This window comes from Lampetra planeri, chromosome 33, assembly GCF_965212315.1.
Source record: "Lampetra planeri chromosome 33, kcLamPlan1.2.h2, whole genome shotgun sequence".
NCBI classification, from domain to species: domain Eukaryota; kingdom Metazoa; phylum Chordata; class Hyperoartia; order Petromyzontiformes; family Petromyzontidae; genus Lampetra; species Lampetra planeri.
The window spans coordinates 10735944-10759441 of NC_136139.1; the positions used below are offsets into that span (position 1 = coordinate 10735944).

At 53.8% G+C, this 23498-nt stretch overlaps 1 protein-coding gene across 5 annotated transcripts in view; it reads right to left on the bottom strand.

Annotated features, from left to right (window-relative positions):
• LOC144729783 (ras guanyl-releasing protein 3-like) overlaps positions 1 to 23498 on the bottom strand; it is a 95011-nt gene that overhangs the window by 40979 nt on the left and 30534 nt on the right. For 3 of the 5 annotated variants that reach the window (XM_078610274.1, XM_078610277.1, XM_078610273.1), the window contains exon 1: positions 11581 to 11816. The exons of 1 other annotated variant lie outside the window; for it this stretch is intronic. In XM_078610274.1, coding sequence (XP_078466400.1) covers positions 11581 to 11609 — 29 coding nt within the window. In that variant the 5' untranslated portion in view covers positions 11610 to 11816. Of the gene's footprint in view, positions 1 to 11580; positions 11817 to 23498 lie in introns of those variants that run through there. One more of the 5 variants, XM_078610278.1, reaches the window with a different exon arrangement.

The following is a 23498-nucleotide window of genomic DNA, read 5'->3' on the forward strand; positions in this document are numbered from 1 at the left end:
ACACACACACACACAGTGACACACGCAGGAACAACAATCGCTCTCACAGCAGCACAATGAGAGGTCTCTGTCACCCACCAACTCTCCTTACACACGCAGCCTAGGACCCTCCCAATGAAGCCACGCACAGCGCAGATCCCACACGCCCCCCCCCACACACCCCCCCTCCACCGCAGCACAACGTGTCCCTTCTTGAAAGGGAACGTCGCGTTGGCAATATTGCGCACGCGGCTACGTGGGCAGCACCGCGCCACTGCTTCTGCTGCTGCCGCGTGCCGAGCGGCGGCGACATCAACTCCAGCGCCGGTCAGCCGGAGGTCGCTGAGGGGCTCGTTAGCACAAAGCCCACCGCAGTGTAGCAGTGCAGCATAGCAGCAGTGTAGCAGTGCAGCATAGCAGCAGTGTAGCAGTGCAGCATAGCAGCAGTGTAGCAGTGCAGCATAGCAGCAGTGTAGCAGTGCAGCATAGCCGCAGTGTAGCAGTGCAGCATAGCAGCTGTGTAGCAGTGCAGCATAGCAGCAGTGTAGCAGTGCAGCATAGCAGCAGTGTATCAGTGCAGCATAGCCGCAGTGTAACAGTGCAGCATAGCAGCAGTGTAGCAGTGCAGCATAGCAGCAGTGTAGCAGTGCAGCATAGCCGCAGTGTAGCAGTGCAGCATAGCAGCAGTGTAGCAGTGCAGCATAGCAGCAGTGTAGTAGTGTAGCATAGCCGCAGTGTAGCAGTGCAGCATAGCAGCAGTGTAGCAGTGCAGCATAGCCGCAGTGTAGCAGTGCAGCATATCCGCAGTGTAGCAGTGCAGCATAGCCGCAGTGTAGCAGTGCAGCATAGCAGCAGTGTAGCAGTGCAGCATAGCCGCAGTGTAGCAGTGCAGCATAGCCGCAGTGTAGCAGTGCAGCATAGCAGCAGTGTAGCAGTGCAGCATAGCCGCAGTGTAGCAGTGCAGCATAGCCGCAGTGTAGCAGTGCAGCATAGCAGCAGTGTAGCAGTGCAGCATAGCCGCAGTGTAGCAGTGCAGCATAGCAGCAGTTTATCAGTGCAGCATAGCCGCAGTGTAGCAGTGCAGCATAGCAGCAGTGTATCAGTGCAGCATAGCCGCAGTGTAGCAGTGCAGCATAGCCGCAGTGTAGCAGTGCAGCATAGCAGCAGTGTAGCAGTGCAGCATAGCCGCAGTGTAGCAGTGCAGCATAGCAGCAGTGTAGCAGTGCAGCATAGCCGCAGTGTAGCAGTGCAGCATAGCCGCAGTGTAGCATAGCCGCAGTGTAGCAGTGCAGCATAGCAGCAGTGTAGCAGTGCAGCAGTGTAGCAGTGCAGCATAGCCGCAGTGTAGCATAGCCGCAGTGTAGCAATGCAGCATAGCCGCAGTGTAGCAGTGCAGCATAGCAGCAGTGTAGCAGTGCAGCATAGCCGCAGTGTAGCAGTGTAGCATAGCAGCAGTGTAGCAGTGCAGCATAGCAGCAGTGTAGCAGTGCAGCATAGCCGCAGTGTAGCAGTGCAGCATAGCAGCAGTGTAGCAGTGCAGCATAGCAGCAGTGTAACAGTGCAGCATAGCAGCAGTGTAGCAGTGCAGCATAGCAGCAGTGTAGCAGTGCAGCATAGCAGCAGTGTAGCAGTGCAGCATAGCAGCAGTGTAACAGTGCAGCATAGCAGCAGTGTAGCAGTGCAGCATAGCAGCAGTGTAACAGTGCAGCATAGCAGCAGTGTAGCAGTGCAGCATAGCAGCAGTGTAACAGTGCAGCATAGCAGCAGTGTAGCAGTGCAGCATAGCAGCAGTGTAGCAGTGCAGCATAGCAGCCGTGTAACAGTGCAGCATAGCAGCAGTGTAGCAGTGCAGCATAGCAGCAGTGTATCAGTGCAGCATAGCCGCAGTGCAGCATAGCAGCAGTGTATCAGTGCAGCATAGCAGCAGTGTAGCAGTGCAGCATAGCCGCAGTGTAGCAGTGCAGCATAGCAGCAGTGTAGCAGTGCAGCATAGCAGCGGTGTAGCAGTGCAGCATAGCAGCAGTGTATCAGTGCAGCATAGCAGCGGTGTAGCAGTGCAGCATAGCAGCGGTGTAGCAGTGCAGCATAGCAGCAGTGTAGCAGTGCAGCATAGCAGCAGTGTAGCAGTGCAGCATAGCAGCAGTGTAGCAGTGCAGCATAGCAGCAGTGTAGCAGTGCAGCATAGCAGCAGTGTAGCAGTGCAGCATAGCAGCAGTGTAGCAGTGCAGCATAGCAGCAGTGTATCAGTGCAGCATAGCAGCAGTGCAGCAGTGCAGCATAGCAGCAGTGTAGCAGTGCAGCATAGCAGCAGTGTAGCAGTGCAGCATATCCGCAGTGTAGCAGTGCAGCATAGCCGCAGTGTAACAGTGCAGCATAGCAGCAGTGTATCAGTGCAGCATAGCAGCAGTGTAGCAGTGCAGCATATCCGCAGTGTAACAGTGCAGCATAGCAGCAGTGTAGCAGTGCAGCATAGCAGCAGTGTATCAGTGCAGCATAGCAGCAGTGTATCAGTGCAGCATAGCAGCAGTGTATCAGTGCAGCATATCCGCAGTGTAACAGTGCAGCATAGCAGCAGTGTAGCAGTGCAGCATAGCAGCAGTGTAGCAGTGCAGCATACCCGCAGTGCAGCAGTGCAGCATATCCGCAGTGTAGCAGTGCAGCATAGCAGCAGTGTATCAGTGCAGCATAGCAGCAGTGTAGCAGTGCAGCATAGCAGCAGTGTAGCAGTGCAGCATATCCGCAATGCAGCAGTGCAGCATAGCAGCAGTGTATCAGTGCAGCATAGCAGCAGTGTAGCAGTGCAGCATAGCAGCAGTGTATCAGTGCAGCATAGCAGCAGTGTCGCAGTGCAGCATAGCAGCAGTGTAGCAGTGCAGCATAGCAGCCGTGTAGCAGTGCAGCATAGCAGCAGTGTGTCAGTGCAGCATAGCAGCAGTGTATCAGTGCAGCATAACCGCAGTGTAGCAGTGCAGCATAGCAGCCGTGTAGCAGTGCAGCATAGCAGCAGTGTGTCAGTGCAGCATAGCAGCAGTGTATCAGTGCAGCATAGCAGCAGTGTAGCAGTGCAGCATAGCAGCCGTGTAGCAGTGCAGCATAGCAGCAGTGTGTCAGTGCAGCATAGCAGCAGTGTAGCAGTGCAGCATAACCGCAGTGTAGCAGTGCAGCATAGCCGCAGTGTAGCAGTGCAGCATAGCAGCAGTGTAGTAGTGCAGCATAACAGCAGTGTCGCAGTGCAGCATAGCAGCAGTGCAGCATAGCAGCACGCAGCAGCAGGTTCCCCCGCGTGCGCTCCCCCAGTTCTCCGGGTCTGCGGACCCATACTTTGTTTCTAATACGCCGCTATTTACTCAACTATACTCTTTGGTTCTTTCGGTAAAGTCACGTAGGTATTTGTTTTCTACCCACGTGACTTCACCGAAAGAACCAAAGAGTATGGATTCCTGCAGTCACGAAAGCTTCAAATCAAGATTTACTCAACTGTTCGTCAATTCGATAAAAATGGCTTATGAGCATTATTTTTTTATTGGATTGCCGTTTTGTTTTCAGTTGCTAGGTTTCATGATTTATTGTGATGCTGAGCATATGCTGCTTGTCTTGTACAGTGAACGATTAAACGAAGCTATTTTCTATTCTACCAGGTAAGGCCCACTGACACAAATGAAAGCGCCGAATCATCACGTGGACATTTATAGCAGCCAAACCCTCGAAACGCATGATTCTAAATGTTGAGGGGGGAAAAATGGAGGATTCGGAGAAAAATCCACGCGAACACGGTGAGAGAGACACGTACACTCCAAATATATATATAGGCATCAAGGTCGGGATCGAACCCACGACCTCCTGTATACCAGGCAAGGTAGTTAACATCTCACCACTGTGGCACCCATTCGTATATATGTGCTTTGAGATCCCTGATGCAAGGCGCTTTATACATAGAATATTTTTTTATTATTATTATTGGTTTGTATTTCAGAAATAATGCTTAACAGGTCAACCATAGCGAATGTTTTCATCTCTCTATGGAAATCCTGACCCAAACCCAAATAGCAGACCGCATCATTGAACCACGGTTAAATTTAAAAGAGGGCATTGAAGACGTTAACTCCTCCGAGTTCGTGCGTTGGGCCCCAGAGCTGGTCACTGACTCGACCGCCGCTTTGCAAAAGCAGAAGAAGCAGCAGCAGCGGCTCCGTGTCGCTCCGCTGCTGGATGGTGAGGACCTCCCCAGTCCAAGGTGGGCACGGGGGAGGGCGGGGTGTGGTTGAAAGATCGTGAGGCCGGTCAGTGCGGGCTGAGCGAAGCGAAAGAGGCCACGGACCCACCGGTTCCGGCATCACTCGCCGTCGATGTTAGCCGCGGCACCGAGAATCAATCGAACTTTTGGGTCGCCGGGTTCACGGCGCAACGAGTGATCCGCTGCACCACCGCCGGGGCCCCCCACCCTCTCCACCACCCCCCCCCCCCGGTCTATCGTTCTCCCGCGTCGCTGCAATCAATGGGGTTCCCATTGCGCTGCGGTTTTCACTGTAACGGATTTTAATTGAGCGGCTCCCACGAGCGAGCCCTGTTGAAGCGCAGGGCAGGGGTCACGACGCTGACGAACACGAACGGCGGATTTTACTCCTCGGCGGGCTCGCGTTGTCCGAAGGGCATCGCTCATTTTGCCCGACGACTCTCTCTCTCTCACGTCTCTCTCCTTTTCTTTCTATCCGAGCCGCCCGTTAACCTCCCTCCGACCTCTCCCCCCGCCCCGCCTGCCGACCGCCCCCCCCTAGCATCTCCTACGGGTTCGTTAAACAAATGCTGCTGGGTTGCCAGATGTCACTGGCAAGAACACTCCCTTTAAACAATAGGGGGGGGGGCGAGGCGATGTGCCCCGTTTAACGCGAAAAAAAGGCAATATCGTGGGTTATCTTCATTGTAAATAACGTCGCAAATTTTTTTCTCCCAATTAAATGTTTTTGGCTCGGATTGCGTAAATTAAAAAATGTGTGTCGCACACCCTTCTCCACCCGATGCTGATAAGAATTCTCACGTGACGAACAAAACGTGCCAGTTTATTAATTCTCTTTTTTACCGCTTCCACCAGCGCCGCCTCCGATGCCGGACGAGCGATCCGCAGCAACGTTTCACATTCGGGTACGGAAGCCCCGCCGGTGCTGGAGTCGCAAGCGGCGGCGGCGAGGGTCGAAGGGGATAAACCCCGAGGAACTCTCCCCGAGGTTGAGCGGCTGGCGCAGGAGGAACAGCGGCACCGCGGTCCTCGGCGTGCGCTCTTGAGAAAATGTCGATCATTTGTCATAACCATCCCCCCCCGCTCCCCCTTTCGGTGAGTTAAACCCAAGGCTGTAGCCATGGAGTCAACATTGGAGGGGACCAAATCTTCCAGGGTGTCTGGGGGTCCCAACTGCGAAAAATATCTAAATTTGATAACTCCTTTCCTGCCTAAAATATTTAAAAATGCACTAACACATGGGATGGACTTTTTTTTTACAATCATGTCGAATAGTGTATTGTATTACATTGCTCTGTTTTTACTTTTTTTTTATCATTTCTAGTTTCATTGTATGTAATGGCAGAGATTAGGGATGAATAAAGTACAACCGTAACCACAATCATGTAAACAGAAATCTATGCGTTGATTTATATGAAGACAAGTCCAGATATTGTTGCCAAGGTATAGCAAATTTTTCTTTTTATTTCCATAGCATAGCAACAATTTTTTATAGCAATATATTGGGGTGGGGCATTTTGAGCAAATTTGAATATTGGGGAGGGGGGGATGTGCCCCCCCCCTCCCCAATATGTGCTCCCCCCCCTCCCCAATATATATGAAATTACGGCCTCAGTTAAACCTCACGCAGCGTGGCGGGCGGCACCGGCCTGTTGCAAGCGGACGGGCTGTCCTCCTCGTCATCTCGAAAACGTGGAAGCAAACGCCACCGGCTCGACACCTGAACTGCGAATTTCCAATTCCGCCCCCCCCCCCCCCCCGTAGGCAGGAAAATAAAAAAAACCCAAAACAGACTGCCGACTCCGCCGCAGCCGCCGCGGCTATGGTCGCATTGGGGGGCCCGTGTCTGACCAGTGGGGGGAATCCGCGTGCGAGCGCTTCGATCATGGACATCACAGCAGCAGCAGCAGCGCATCACACCGCGCACAAGCCGCTCTGGCTACGAGCCATCGGTTGTACTCGCTGGGAACGGCAAAATTCCCGAAACAGCGCCCCATTGTTGACTTCCACGCCGAGCCAACGGAGTTCCACAACACGGAGACAACGGAGACAACAGAGACAACACGGAGACAACACAGAGACAACAGAGACAACACGGAGACAATACAGAGACAACACGGAGACAACACAGAGACAACAGAGACAACACGGAGACAACGCGGAGACAACACGGAGACAATACAGAGACAACACGGAGACAACACAGAGACAATGGAGACAACACAGAGACAACAAAGACAACACGGAGACAACACAGAGACAACACGGAGACAACACGGAGACAACACGGAGACAATACAGAGACAATGGAGACAACACAGAGACAACAGAGACAACACGGAGACAATACAGAGACAACACGGAGACAACACAGAGACAACAGAGACAACACGGAGACAACGCGGAGACAACACGGAGACAACACGGAGACAACACGGAGACAATACGGAGACAACACGGAGACAACACGGAGACAATACAGAGACAATGGAGACAACACAGAGACAACAGAGACAACACGGAGACAATACAGAGACAACACGGAGACAACACAGAGACAACAGAGACAACACGGAGACAATACAGAGACAACACGGAGACAACACAGAGACAACAGAGACAACACGGAGACAGCGCGGAGACAACACGGAGACAACACGGAGACAACACGGAGACAATACAGAGACAACACGGAGACAACACGGAGACAACACGGAGACAATACAGAGACAACACGGAGACAACACAGAGACAATGGAGACAATACAGAGACAACACGGAGACAACACGGAGACAACACGGAGACAATACAGAGACAATGGAGACAACACAGAGACAACACGGAGACAACACGGAGACAATGGAGACAACACAGAGACAACAGAGACAACACGGAGACAACAGAGACAACACGGAGACACTCGCAGGAGCGCCCAGCTTCGGCGTTTCAGCAAACGTACAGCTGCTGTGCTGCTGTGCTGCTGCTGTGCTGCTAAGCTGTGCTGCTGCTGCTGCTGTGCTGCCCTGCTGCTGCTGCTGCTGCTATGCTGCTAAGCTGTGCTGCTGCTGCTGTGCTGCTAAGCTGTGCTGCGCTGCTACACTGCTTCTATGACGCGCTGCTACGCGGCTGCTATGCTGCACTGCTGCTCCCGCTGCCACGTTGTCTCGCCCGACACGACAGCCGGCACGCGGCGCGCGCCTGCATCCCCTCGTGTTCCATCCACTGCTGGATGAGCGCTTGTCTCGCACCGGTCAGTGCGGGTCGTGAAGGCGTCCGGGGAGCATAGACGTGGCCGCACAGTGCAGTGCAACGATGGATGCCTGCTCCCCACATGACAGTGACCTATCACAACGTCTCCTACACAGCAGGTGCCCATCCGAGTATTATCCAGGCTCAACTTAGCTTCGCTTCCGAGATCTGAAATTGACGGGGGAGCGGTGGCACAGTGGTTCGCGCACCGCACGCTTTGAACCCGGTGGGATGGGTTTGATTCCCGGCCACGGTTAATATCAGTGCCGATTGACATCCGAACGAGTCATCGGCCTCCCAGCCTCCCCACGTCATCAATTCGCACTGACCGGCGTGGTGAAGTATGGTCGACCAACCTGCCCACCCCCCCCAAGACCAAAACAGCTTTGGGGAGGCCCTTCATCCAGCAGTGGATTGACATACCGTGCCCACCACGCCACCACGAGCAGTGCAGAAGATTGCACGTGGCGTACGCGGCGCTGTCAATCAAGAGCACGTGAGCGTGACGCACACATTCCCAGGGTTCTAGAGATGATCCGGCGATGCTGCTGCTGCGGTGGCAGTGGTGCGCAAGCACGATCAATATAGCAACACGTTCGTCAATAACGCTGATGTGCTCTGACTTAACGAATGAATAAATACATCACCCTCATTGGCTTGCTGTGAAGAAGGGTCATTGCCAGAAACGTCTCCTGTTACATGGTATTCCTTCTAAGGCCACAGTGTTATTGACGAACGGTGGAGAGATGTTAACGACTTCGCCTTGTATACAGGAGGTCGTGGGGGTTCCATAAATGAATAAATAAATAGCATGGTAGGTTTTTACCCTTTTAACTGGTACAAAACTGACACCTTTATTCAAGGCATCATGTTTGCAATGACCACAACACAAGTAGTCAATAAAGCAAACAAAAAGAAGCAACTCTGATAAGGATAATAATATGCACTGTCCTTGAAGTTGATTGGCCCACACCCGAGACGGCTTTCTTTAGAGCCTAGTCCCCATTGGTGTAGGGCCAGATGACACCAGAGGGCGTACAACTCTAGTTGTACGCCTTGGCTCTAAAGAAAGCCGTCTCGGGTGTGGGCCAATCAACTTCAAGGACAGTGCATATTATTATCCTTATCAGAGTTGCTTCTTTTTGTTTGCTTTATTGACTACTTGTGTTGTGGTCATTGCAAACATGATGCCTTGAATAAAGGTGTCAGTTTTGTACCAGTTAAAAGGGTAAAAACCTACCATTATATTTTGCCACTGGTAAAATAGATCTCATAATGTAAATAAATAGCACTCATTTATGTGCGCTGACGAAGGGCCATGGTCCAAAACTCAACTAAAAACAAATGTTTTGTTTACCAGCTAAGGCCCACTGAGCTATGTAGCTTATTTGCAGAAGCGACCTGGCCACAAATGATAGCTCAACAAAGTGGCTTATCATTGTGGACATTTAAATCAGCCAAATACTCCAAAGGCATGCTTCTAAATGTCACCTATTGCAATGATTCATTTTAAGGCCACAGTGTTATTGACGAATGCGTTGAGGCTTTTTTTTACATACATTCCCATAAACAAGCTCCCATCATCCGACCGAGTGGCTCAGAGGTAGGACGGCTCGTGTTCTGGAGTCACAAAATGAGTTCAAATCGGCCCACCACCATCATCATCACCCGTCCCTCTCGGGCGTGATAAAATAACCACCACTTTGCGGTGAAGTCGACAGCGGTTGACTTGCGTAAAGAGACTCGCCCCCACCATCGGAATGTGGAATCCCCACCACCGCACTCACTCGAGGCTAAACGTGAGGAGGCGAGCACACAGCACGCGCTCGCTCGAGACGAGGAATCACGTTGGCCCTTTTATTACTCTAAAGCGGCGAGCCCCGATCGCTACTGGGCAGTCGGAGGCAGTCGCCGCCCAACAACAACAACAACGGAGGGACGGACGAGCGACGCTCACAACAACGAGTGGCTAAAACGCAACAAGTTGGCACGGCGGGAAGCACGGCTGGTGCATCGGCCACTCATCTTCGTTAAGCAACGCATGGCACCTGCAGGGTCTATCCCGTGACCTCCTGCCAGCGAGCCTTCGACACATCACGCGGCCTAAAAGCGCACCTAGCCTGTGGTGACATCACCGCCACTTCGTGGCAAACGGCGGTTGTTGTTGTGACCTGCAGTGTGGTGAGTGGATGCATGAGTTAGTGAGTGGGTGTATTGTTGTGATCTGCAGTGTGGTGAGTGGGTGCATGAGTTAGTGAGTGGGTGAGTGTGTTTATGTGACCTGCAGTGTGGTGAGTGGTTGCATGAGTTAGTGAGTGGGTGAGTGTGTTTATGTGACCTGCAGTGTGGTGAGTGGGTGCATGAGTTAGTGAGTGGGTGAGTGGGTGTATTGTTGTGACCTGCAGTGTGGTGAGTGGGTGCATGAGTTAGTGACTGGGTCTATTGTTGTGACCTGCAGTGTGGTGAGTGGGTGCATGAGTTAGTGAGTGGGTGAGTGGGTGTATTGTTGTGACCTGCAGTGTGGTGAGTGGGTGCATGAGTTAGTGACTGGGTCTATTGTTGTGACCTGCAGTGTGGTGAGTGGGTGCATGAGTTAGTGAGTGGGTGAGTGTGTTTATGTGACCTTCAGTGTGAGTGGGTGAGTTCATTTTTGTGATCTGCAGTGTGGTGATTGAGTGGGTGAGTGAGTGTATTGTCATGATCTGCAGTGTGGCGAGTGGGTGAGTTATTGAGTGAGTGAGTGTGTTTACGTGACCTGCAATTTGAGTGGGTTAGTGGGTGTATTGTTGTGCTCTGCAGTGTGGTGAGTGAGTTAGTGAGTGTGTTTACGTGACCTCCACAGTGTGATTGGATGGGTGAGTGGTTGTGAGTGGGTGTATTGTTGTGACCTGTAGTTTGATGAGTGGGTGAGTCAGTCAGTGAGTGTGTGTGTTTACGTGACCTGCAGTGTGGTGATTGAGTGGGTGTCTTGTTGTGACCTGCAGTGTGTTGCTGGTGGTGGTTGAACACAGTGGATGAGTAGAAACAGGCAGTGGCTTGCTCGGACCGAGTCCTCCACCCGCGTTGAATCGCTCTCCCCCTCATCCAGATTCGTGCCTCGCGTGTACAGCTCTCGTTAAGCTCACATTAATTGGGGGCTTATTGCCTCTCATCGAATCGCACGCGGCATGCGCCCGATCTCGTTATTATCTCACAAGCTAAGCCGAGTTTTAGCCTGGATAGTACTTGGAAGAAAAAAACACTCAACACATTCCGTGTCAATAGCACTTTGGTCTTCCAAAGGAGGACACATTTATCATTTGGCTACGTTCTGGGAAATTACCCTTCTTCATGGCACGTGCATAAGGGCTGTGTATCCACAGGCAATGTGTGTTGCGATGTATACATCAACAACACAAATCAATAGGAACATTGCAAAGCGACTATCATTCTGAATGTTCGTACTACAACGTTTCCCGAGAAGCATGTGCCACCAGCATGGAAGAGAAGGCCAAATATCCTCGACAATCTAGAGGGGCCGTCTAGCTCTCTCGCTCACTCTCTCTCGTGGAATCCCTTCCGCCATCAGTGGCGCGAGCCCAGTCATTGCGGCGCTGCGCCTTTGCCAACGCGAGGCTGACCTCATGTATGCGACGAGCGTAAACGACGCTGCCTACTTCTGAGACGCGAACTCCTTTTATCTCGCCACGCAACGACCTCGCGCTAGCCGCGCCACGCACTTGGTTCACGTCGCCGCCGGTGTTTTAGGCGGAGCGGTGGCCCCGTTCGCCGTGAGCCCAGCCAGCGGCGAACATCAGTGGCGAGCGATGGCTAAAGTGGCCCTCGGTGGAGTATGGTCGAGCAACCGTCAGGACCGGCAAACCCGATACTGGAGACCTTCATGCAGCAGTGGATACACTCAAGCCACGTGACGAGTCCAACCACACAGGCAGCACGTGCGGGACCTGAGGTGGTGATGCCCTCTCCGACCAGCTCCCCTCTCACTCCCAGCGCTCTTAACCACCCAGCTGCCCCTCTCCTTCCCAGCTCCACTCTCACTCTCAGCTCTCCTCTCACTCTCAACTCCCCTCTCACCATCCCATCTCCCCTCTCTCACCACCCCATCTGCCCGCCTCACCCGTTCGCGTTGCACCCCAACTCGTCCATGGCAGGCGCGGCAGCAGCAGGCGAGAACGGACGAGCGCGCGGGGTGGAACCTGCGCCTGGCCGCCAGGCGACTTCTCAATTCCACCTCCTCCAACTCGGCGTCGAGCGGCGTGAAGACAGCGGCGGGCGAGAGGAGCAGCAGGAGGAGGAGGTGATGGGTGTTGTGGCTGGGTGGGTGGGTGGTTGGTAAGAGAGGGGTGCTGAGGGGGGGTGTGATAAGCTAGGGGGGGGGGCTCTGGGGTTGTGTGAGGGAGGCGGCTTTGTAGTCACAGGACGACTGCGAGAAGAGGCGTCACCCCCGGCAGAGCCGCGAACATCAAAACGTGGAACTGTTCCCCCCCCCCACCCCGAAACCCGCTCCACTAACCCCCCTTACACCCCCTAATCCCCCCTCCCTCTAACCCCCCCACTCGCCCTAACCCCCCCGCTCCCCCTAACCCCCCTTACACCCCCTAATCCCCCCTCCCTCTAACCCCCCCACTCGCCCTAACCCCCCCCCCCCACTCGCCCTAACCCCCCCCCCCCACTCGCCCTAACCCCCCCCACCCCCGCTCCCCCTAACCCCCCCCCCTTCCCGCTAACTCCTTTCTCCCCCTATCCCCCCTCCCCTTAGCCCCCTCCCTCCCCCTGACCCCCCCCTCTCCCCCTAACTCCCCCTCCCCTTAATTCTCCTCCCCCCCTAACCCCCACCCCCGCCGGCTAGGGCTGGGAAACGCTTGCGAAACCTCGCTCCGGGCCACAGAAAGAGTCGTGGCGGCCCCCTCGTTGAGAGGGGTGGGGGGGAGCTCCCAGCCGTCACCTCGGGCAGAGAAGAGACCCCACCCACCAGCACCACCACCACACCAAAGACAAAGATCCCCCGTGTAGCCTTAACCGACTGTCGGGGCAAGTGCTGTCAGCGAGTAGCACCTATGAAGGCCGGAACGGCACACGAGGGGCTGGGTGGCCAGCACCACGCCCGGCCGCCTTTGTCTCCCCAGTGGCGATGTTGACTCGACACCGCACCAGCTGCTCATTTGAGGCTGAGTCGACCTAGGGGAGGCCCAGGACCAGTTCAGATAATCGTCGCTGGTGTTGGTGGCCGTTAGCGGGAATCGAACTCGGGTCGCCGGTGTTGGTATCGCAGCGCGCTAACCGCTGCGCCACCGCTCCCCACGCCTGCGCCGCCACCACCACCAGACTCCACCGACACCACCACGCGGACCGTTCCACCTCTCTTGCTTCGTCACAGCCGTGCCACGCCGCGCGCGTTCTCCGAGGCTACAAACAAACTCAGGTGTTGTTCGTCTAATTGTGCGGCGATTGATGCGGTTCTTTAATCGCGGGCGTTTTTGTCAGACGATTTGAAGTGCGCGTGATTTTGCGTTGAAAATATCTATTTTTTGTGTGTGAAAATATATATTCTATAAACTATAACTATTTTATTTTACTAGGTAAGGCCCACTGATCTATTTAGCTCTTTTTCAGAATTGACCCGGCCACAAATGATAGCTCAACAAAGTGGCTTATCACGTGGAAATGTATTGCAGCCAAATACTCTAAACGCGTGTTTCTAAATGTGGGGGGAAAACCGGAGGACCCAGAGAAAAATCCACGCGGCCACGGGAAAGAATACGCAAACTCCAAATGTACATCCTGCGCCAGGGTCGGGATCGAACCCACGGCCTCCACTATACCAGTCGAGGTAGTTAACATCTCACCACTGTGGCGCCCATTCGTATATACGTGCAGTATTATTTTACCACAAATGAACCACACTATCTTGCTGATCTCATCAAAGAGCATAAACCATCACCCTAACTCATCCTCGCAGCGGCTCTTGGCTCGCCGTCGAGTAAATACGGCCACTGCATCACGCGCTTTCAGATGCGCTTCTGCGACCGTCTGCAATGTTCTTACGAAATTTGGAAACCACTGGAGCTATGCGCTTTGAAATCTAGATTGAAAACTAATTCCTTTAGAACTGCTTTTGGTGTTTAGTTTGTTGTCCTTCCCGGCACTTCCAATTCGCATGGTTGGCTATGTACGGTGGGAAAGAAATTCAACATATATACATTCTTTATATATATATCGGTCACGTAATTGACGGTCAGAACGGAGTGGGAGCCGAGGAATGGAATGCGTCCTAGAGGGCACGCCCACCGCGGAGATGGAGCGGTGGAATCAATTCCATGCGCAGGCGCTGTGAGCGGATTGGTGCATCGCAGGATTGTGAGAGATGGCTACGGCTTGGGTCGGTGACGACTTCATCCAGCAGTGGATGGACCATGGAGAAATGATGACGATAATCACGTAACCTTACAGTATTGCCGGGTGGAGCGGTGGGGCAGCGGTTAGCGCACTGCTCTACGAACCCAGACGACAGCACGGCTGACCCATCGGCAGCAGTGACGAGTGATATCCGATCTGGTCCGAGACCTCCACCGCACCCCCCGCCGTGTGACCATACTTCACCGCCGGCGTGGGGAAGAAAGGTATGGCCAAACGACTCCCATGCCGGAGAGGCCTTCATCTGCAACAGTGGCCGATGGGCAGAGGCCAACGCAGATGAGCGAGTGGCACTGGTGGCTGCGCAACGGGCCCCGTCGACGATGGGGCAACGGCCGAGACGAGTCTGCACAGCGCCCTGTGGCTTCGAGAGAGAGGGCCCATTTATTTATTTGCCAACAGGAAAACACATTTCGCACACACCCCCCCTCCCGAGCAAGACCACTTGTCACGGGGGAGAAGTGCGCATTCGGGTTCTAAATTTGATGCTCGAGGAGAACAAATATCCATAAATATGGACGAGTTGCCTCGCCCGTCGTCAGCTTCAGTTTAAATGTCGACGTGCCCTCGTGTTCTCTCCACGGCAGCTAACAGGGTGTGGGGGGGGGGTGGCTGATTGAGAGGGGGGGGGTCCCCTTTCCCCGTCAAGCAACCTCAGCAACACGACCCCCACATGGTTGCACGTGCAAACGTACAGTCACTAATCCACTGCTGGATTATAGCAATACCCCCCCCCCAACCCGCTCGCAGTGGGTGTGGGGGTCGTGGCGTTGATATACAGGCTGCGTGCTCTAAGAAACGGATTCGCGCGCAGTAAAAAATATTGTTGTACGGTACTCCTATGCTCCCGCGTATGTCTTACGCTGCCCGGCTTCACCAACCGAGGCTACAACAGAGTGGTGAAGTATGGTCAAATAACCCCCCCCCCCCCGGAAAGGATCCTAGTTACGCAAAGGGCACTGCTGCCATATTCAGGGTGCGTCCGCAAGTCTCATAATAATGTGACAACAGCGGTCGAGTTGAGGGATTGTCACGATCAGGGTCGCGATCGCGTTCAAATGAGTGTGATCTGTCTTCACAGCAACGACAACCACTCAACGCGTTCGTCAATAGCACCGTGTGGGCTTTAAAGTAAAAATAAATACGTGTAATGGCCCCTTTTTCATAGCGCTGTTTTATTTGTTATGAAGAAGGGCCGTTGTCCGAAACGTTGCCTATTATTGTTTCCCCTTCAAAGCCACACACACACACGGTGTGAATGACCAACGTGTTGAGTGTTGTTGTTAGCTGCGGCTGTCCAGCACTGCAATGCAGCAGCATCACCATATCGTGCATTTGTCTCTTTAACAATCAGAGGAAACAAGAAGATGCTCGGTGTAGTCGGCACTTTGCTTCGTTCATCATTTCGGTTTTTTAAAGGCTTTGCTTTATGTAACCCCCCCCTCCTCCCTTTTTAAATGAAAGATTTCACAAAAGACTTCACGTTCTGCTCTCCTTACCCCCTTCCCTCTCTCTCTACCGCCCTCTCTGCCCCCCCCCTCTCTCTCTCTCCCCGCTGATGTTGAATGATAATAATAGTCATTAATAAAATTTCAAATGTATAATGCGCATTTCGTCCTAGGATCCCAATGAGCAATACATGCAAAGTAGGAAACAAAAACAGAACCGGGGCAACCGACCAAACTACTGAGGGAAGGCTCAGTTTAAAGAGATGGGGCCATTTCAAGTGGCGAGGCGTTCCACAGCTTCCGTGTGTGGCGCTAACAAAAGCCCCTCTAGAGGCTGCTAAGTTTGGCGTGAGCCCCTCACCCCCCCCCTTTTTCTTTGCACACAACAGCCAAGGGAATCTTATGCACATCGTTGATGGGCCTTAACGTAAACCCGCCGGAGTCCGTGCGAACGTTGAACTACGTCGACGACGGTGCTAATCGGACGAGGAGTAACGGCGAGACGGCACGACCTCTCTCTCTCTGTCTGTCTGTTCTCTGCTGAAGCCCCCTCGTTGTGGGCAGCAGCGAGACGTCGGTGTTGCCCTACCGGAGCTCCTGAACCACATTTGCAGGCACGCGCAAGACCAGACTGGAACCAACCGCATCGATTCAGACATTCTGCGAGGTGACGACATGGGCGGAACTACACACTTCCCCATGGCGGGGTGGGGTGGTGGGGGGCGGTCACGAAACTTTTTCAATAGGTTCCCAAGATTAAAATAAATTAAAAATAAATATTCACTGTATTTTCTCGGGTAAATATCATACAAGACCAAGTTGTCGAGGTCTCAAGGGGGTGAGGGCGGTGGTGGGGAGAACGGCTCCCACCACCGAGCCTCCTTGGATCTGCCACTTCAAGGTCGCAGATCCAAGAGCAGAAGAATCGTTAGTTATCGAAGCATACTAACAATAAAAATAACAATTTATTTTTGTAACTCACCGCCGCACGCTGTTCGCTCGCTCTAGAAGAGAGGGGGGGGGGGGCAGGGGACGACTCAGAAGTACGAGGAGGAGGAAGCACAGACGAGCGAGAAAGGCAGCAGCCCGGGCGGCGAGGAGACGGCGCCACCAACAAATTGGCCCGAGCTCTGCGCTCCTCTGTGTTGGAAGGTGTTTCATTGCCAATGGATGACGAGTGCTTGCATGCGGCGGGGATCAAAAAAACCCGGATCGCCCGGAGAAAAACCCACGCGTGCAAGGGGGAAACGCTCGATCTCACACTTACGGAAGCACGTGGCGTTACACACTTTTGCTGCACCACCTCTTTGCACGCCAGGGTACGGGCACTACCCTGACGCCCGCGGGGAGGGGATTTTCGCGACGTTCGCGCGGTGATCCACCAACCCTCGCTGCTGCCTCCACGGTGATGGATTTCCAGGCAGCCACCGCGGCCACCACGGCCACCACCACCACGGCCACCACCACGGCCACCACCACCACCACGGCCACCACGGCCACCACCACCACGGCCACCACCACCACCACGGCCACCACCACCACGGCCACCACTACGGCCACCACCACGGCCACCACCACGGCCACCACCACCACCGCCGCATTAATCGACGCGTTGTTCCAACTGTTAATTTGCGTACAAGCCTGAGTGCCCCCACGCATTCCTGAGCGTGGCGAGCAACAGCACGCGTGGCTGGAGGCAAGATACCGCAAACATCTGCCGGTCGCCCACGCCGGTGTCACCGCGCACATTCGTACCGGGAAACTGCGCCGCAGCCTCGTGAGGATGACGATCGTCGACTTGACAGCGACGCTCCTCACCCCCCTGCCCCCACAAAGACCCCTTGCTGGTACTGCTCTCATCTTGGAATAAGTCACTCGCTCGTTTCTTAAACATGCTCCACGCCAACGCGAATCGCACCCACAGCCGATCGATCTGCACTGGAAGAGCCCCGCTGAAGCCAACGAAGCTCGTTTTTTCAGAGGGAAACGGTGCAAAATTGTAGGGCACCGTAGGCAGGGGCACTGAGACTTGGTCAGGTTCCAAGTTTCGAAAAATAGTGACCGGATGTTCCCTTAGAGACCAATTAAAACAGATTCGCCACCCCAGTGCCAATTGATTGATCCTTAGGTATCACTTACTCCCCCTCCGCCGTTCTCCCCCTGAGATGGATTCCGCGTGCTCCTGCAGACCCCACGACACAGTGTTCACAGTAGACTTTTCCCCGATGTCTAAAAATACCGTCGAGAACGCCATTTCAGATCAAATTCACGGTTTCCAATGACACGACCGTGTACCCATTGCAGTTCATTTTCTTCCCGAATGTGAATTATTTAACGCAGTGGTTGTGATGTTTGCTGATGATGTTCACTTTTCTATATCGCGCCGTCCGTAAAAATGTGCATCTCACGATCGCTGAGGAACTACAGATGAGCTAGAAGGCAGCGGCGTCAATTGTCAAAACCCTGCAGCCCTCCATATATATATTCAGATCTTTGCAACCGATGATCATTTTTTATACGCGTGGAAGGAAACCAGAGCATTCAGATCAAAGTTGCGCGTGCGAGGGAGCAACACTCGATCCCATACAGAAGGGACAGATTATATTATTCCGCACTTTTCTGGACCACTCTCTCCTTGCGGGCCAGGGTACAGTTCCTCCTTGACACCCACCGAATCTGTGCGACAATATACCAACCCTCGCTGCTGCTGCTGCCACAGTGTTGGATTACAGGCAGTCACGTGCAGCGCAGCCACCACCACCGCCACCACCGCCACCCGGCTTAACCCGTGGGTTCCTAACCCGATGGCTCCTGGGTCACTTGTGGTCCCCAAGACCCGTGGGAAGTGGTTCCGTTGAACCGTGACAGTTACGAGTTGTGCCACATAACGCCATCGCTATTAATGCACGAGCGGCTCTTAAAACGATGCTGAGGATTGACGGTCCGCAGGAAACTACGATTGAACTTTATTTTTTTTTACTTAAAGCTTTCGTGACTGCAGAAATTCATATTATTTGGGTCTTTCGGTGAAGTCACGTAGATAAAGTGAAAAAATAGTTATATTTCTAAAAAATAATAACAATAAAATAATCAAAATGGGTCACACTCTTGTAGACTGCATCTGTGATAGTGCTGTATGTTGCTGGCCGCTTGATGTTGTCGGCCTTTGGGCCCTCTGCTCAGCAACCGTGTTTAATGCATCTAGATATATATACAGTTTCCACGCACGTTCAAACTAATTATTTCTTACTAAACCCATCGGCCACACAGCCTTCTGGGCACCTTACCTGCCAACACCTGGCAAGTGTCAGCAGCGCCTAATTCAAGCCCACCCAGACACAGCTGATGAGACACTGGATGTCGCAAATGTGGTTGGAGACGGATCGTCTGCTTATCTCTCTCTATTTACCTACAAGCGCACCCGGGGGCATGTATGTAAGTACCGTACGTAAGTTGCCCTTTCTTTCGCACCGTACGTAGCCAACCATGCTCGCTCGGGCGTACCGAGTTGGGCCCCAACCCAGCAAGGGGCCCAGCATCCCTCTAACTCTCCACGGCCACCACCTAGGGGCCGTATTACCCAATAGGCACAGCAGGCACTATGCCTCGGGCCTCCGAAAACGGAAGGGCCTACGAAAAAAAATGACTATATTTTTTTGTTTGTATGTAAGACAATTTTCTTTTTACCACGATATCTTCCTACAATATACGTAGACTTACGTTTTTTCCTCTCAATAATTAAAAATTAAATCTGCTTATCTGCGGAACACAGTACGCTCCCATAGAATTAGGGCACGGGCTAACTAATATGATGAGCGTGTCAGCAGTAATGACATCTTTTCAGCGGCTGGGCGAAGTTATCGCGTGCGAAACAAGCGGAGTAACAGTGGCGGTAGTGACGTGCGGTAGCAGCAGCATTATCAATTGTTGTAAAGTTATCACTGAAGTCCTATGAAACAGAAGCGCCTCGGACCTACAAGAACCTTAATCCGACCCTGACATCACCCCCAATCAATCACAGGGCCCGTCATCTCCTACCCACCTTGCAAAGTCCACTCTGAGACAATAGCGTGGTGACTTGAGTTGTGAGACAATAGCGTGGCCTCTTGAGTTCTGAGACAATCGCTTCTTCCCCCTGTCTCTCCGACGTGCTGGGGCAGTGCCCTGGGCAGGAGTCCCGAGGAGTGCATCGCAAATTGCCCGAGCGAGGGCGCACAGGTGAGCGAGACGCACAGGTGTCGAACCCGTCCCTCCCGCGTCCGCATCTTGTCGCGTGCAGTTCTGGTAATCTTTATTGACACTAAATTATTAGTCTTATGTTCACATATATAAGGGTAGAGCCACGACACGTGTGCTCTCTCTCTCTCTCGTACGTTTGGCGGTTCCCGGGCCGCTGTGACATGAACATCATCACTACGCGTTGTCTTACCTGACACTCTCTCCGTCTCTTTTGGTATCGCGGTTGAACAGAATTAGATATAAAATAATTAGATATGTTTTATATATCTATATCTATTTCAACCAGACATCAGATGTAAAGCTCGGACTGCAAACAACTCAACAATAACAACGGACTTCATATTATGGGTCCTTTTTTTCCAGTATCAAAGTGTGGAAAAAACAATAACAGGGTTTACCCTTTCTGGCGATTAAAAACATGTCACTGACTGTGCATCGAACACAAGTCCGTGTGGTTACTGCAGACTTGATGCCTTGCAAGAGGTGCCCGTTTGGTGTTTGAACATCTCACCGCCTGCTTTGATTGCCAGAGAGGGTAATACCTACTCTTATTTAACAAGTGACTTCGTTGGCGGTGGGGCTTTACACGTGGAAGCTCTCGACCGCCATCGATCACCCCCTCTCCTGAGCGCAGCGGTCACCCCTCGTGACGGCGCCTCTCCCGACCCCAGCGCATCCGTCAACAGCGCCCGTGGTGGCGCCCCAGAGGAGAGGCGGTCACGATCGGCGACCTTCGGGCAATGGCCCTTCGTCGTAGCGCATAGATCAACAACGACCACGCGACATCTCCCTTCGATCTCTCTCTCTCCTTTCTCCTCTCTCGTGTTTCGAGGTGCGTTTGTGTATTTCACCGTGTGCTACGAACGACGAGGGGGGGGACGTTGGTCGTCATTGTCTTGCTGTTCGGCTGCTGCTGCTGCTCACACGGTCACAATCTCCTTCTGGGAACGCGTCCCGCCCGCTCGGCACCACAACGCGACGCGCGCGCGGTGGTGGCAGAGTCGCGTGCCAAGGCGCAGCAAGGATAATCCCCCCACACATGCAAGGCTATACCCCCCCCCACACACACGCAAAGCTATACCCCCCCACACACACACACACGCAAGGCTATACCCCCCCACACACACACGCAAAGCTATACCCCCTCCCCCACACACACACGCAAAGCTATACCCCCCACACACACACACAAAGCTCACCCGCGTGGCCTCAGCAGACTGCTTGGGGGGCAAAGTGGTGGTCACGATCGCCTGTGAAGGCCAAAAGGGGGTGGGTGGCCAGAACCACGCCCGGCCGCCTTTGTCTCTCTAAGTGGCGACGTTTACACATCGCAGCAGTCACTCGTTTGAGGCTGAGTCGACGTAGGGGAGGCCCGGGAGCGGTTCAGATAATCGTCACCGGTGTTGGCGGTGGCCGTCTGCGGGAATCGAACTCAGGTCGCAACGTGCTCTCGGCGCTGACTGCTACACCACCCCAACACACACACACACACAAAGATCCCCCGTATAGACGAAACAGACGTAACGGACTGTTGGGGCAAGTGCTGTAAGCGAGTACCTATGAAGGCCGGCACGGCACACGAGGGGGTGGGTGGCTAACACCACGCCCGGCCGCCTTTGTCTCCCCAGTGGCGATGTTAACACACCGCACCAGCTACTCATTTGAGACTGAACCGACCTAGGGGAGGCCCAGGAACGGTTCAGATAATCGTCACTGGTGTTGGCCGTGAGCGGGAATCGAACTCGGGTCGGCAGGTTCGTAGCGCAGCGCGATAACCGCTACACCACCACTCCCCACACACAGCACACACACAGTACACACACCCAGTACACACGCACAGTACACACACAGCACACACACAGTACACACACAGCACACACACAGCACGCACACACAGTACACACACAGTACACGCACACTACACGCATGTGCACTTGGGAGTCAGTTCAAGACGTCTGTGACAACAGGTCCTGCGACATACCAAAGCCGCGCCTGGGTATGTTGGTTTGTTCCCCCAGCGTTCGGTGAGCGAGGGTGTTGAGCGGCACGAGGTCTCGGGGGGGCGAGGGGGGGGGGCGCGGGATGTCCCCCCCTTCCCCCCCCCGCCGTGACTCCCGCACAAAGCTCCGCACGCAGGCACCTTGCACCCAAAGTGCATTGACCGCGCTGCTGTTATTTCCCGTCGTCATCATCGCTGTTGTCGTCGTCGTCGTTTTAAAAAACAACAACAACAACAACAACAAAAAAGCTTTCAACGGTGCGCGGTGTCGAGGCGACTAAAAATAAACCGCTTCGCTTCCCAGCGGGGCTGCCGTGGCACCAGCGTGGTGAGCCAGACCCCACCCGTGGCACCAGCATGGTGAGCCAGACCCCAGCCGTGGCACCAGCGTGGTGAGCCAGACCCCAGCCGTGGCACCAGCATGGTGAGCCAGACCCCAGCCGTGGCACCAGCGTGGTGAGCCAGACCCCAGCCGTGGCACCAGCATGGTGAGCCAGACCCCAGCCGTGGCACCAGCGTGGTGAGCCAGACCCCAGCCGTGGCACCAGCGTGGTGAGCCAGACCCCAGCCGTGGCACCAGCGTGGTGAGCCAGACCCCAGCCGTGGCACCAGCATGGTGAGCCAGACCCCAGCCGTGGCACCAGCGTGGTGAGCCAGACCCCAGCCGTGGCACCAGCGTGGTGAGCCAGACCCCAGCCGTGGCACCAGCATGGTGAGCCGGACCCCAGCGACCGGAAGAATCCCTCGACCCGGGTCGCGTGCGGCGAGGCCGGCGCCCCCGCAGTCGCACGCGGCCCTCGCCCCCCGCGGTTATTATTGGGCCGAGCTATTTTAGATTCGATGACTAAAAAATGAATCTCCCCTCCCCACCAGCACCACCTAAACGCCTCTCGGCAAAACCACGCGCGCCTTGTTGGGGATCCTCTACGAAGTTTTTATTCCAGCTGTGATCCTATGATAATAATAATAATAATTATTGACACTGTGTGTCATGTCATGCCATGAGACGATCGATCAGAGAACTACATCCGAAATCCCTTCAAGTGACCTCTTCTATGCCACACACGAGGAGTGCTTCACTTTCCCCGCTACAGAGACATCATTGTCGCGTGCCAGTCAAACAGGTGCTTCTTTTACATTCTCGGCAGCTGGAATTTAGCCGCATTTATTGAAAACCGGGCTGAGACTATCAACTTTCTGCACTTGAGAACCCAGTTTAATACCTATTCAGTCTAGGTGAGTCCGTGGGTCTCTACGTGAGTTTATGGGTCTCTGTGTGAGTCTATGGGTCTCTATGTGAATGTATGGGTCTCTATGTGAGTCTATGGGTCTCTATGCGAGTCTATGGGTCTCTATGTGAGTCTATGGGTCTCTATGCAAGTCTATGGGTCTCTGTGTGAGTCTATGGGTCTCTATGTGAGTCTATGGGTCTCTGTGTGAGTATGTGGGTCTCGGTGAGTTTCTGGGTCTCTGTGTGAGACTCTGGGTCACCACATAAGTCTATGTGTCACTGTGTGAATCTCTGAGACTCCGTTTGAGTCTATGGATCTTCGTGAATCTATGGGTCTCTGTGTGAGTCTATGGGTCTCGATGTAAGTCACTGGTGACGTTGCTGAGGCGATTAACTCAATACACACGCGAGAGTCCGGTTCAATCACGGTGGGCGACTGAAACCTGGATTCGAACCCAGCGGTGCCGGCTCAACATCCCAAGTGTGAACGTCACCTCAATAAAACCTCGGACTCTACATCAGCGGGTAAAGGCCCCGTTGGGCTTAGCGGCTCCGCTGCAAAGACGACCGCAGCCCAAGGCCGCCGGGGTCGGTGTCAGTTGCAGGACATTGCAGGCTGGGAATGTGCAGAGTAACGATCCAAAAAAAAACCCAGTGTGTTTACAAAATCAAACCGAGGACCCAGTAAACAAACCGCAGTGACA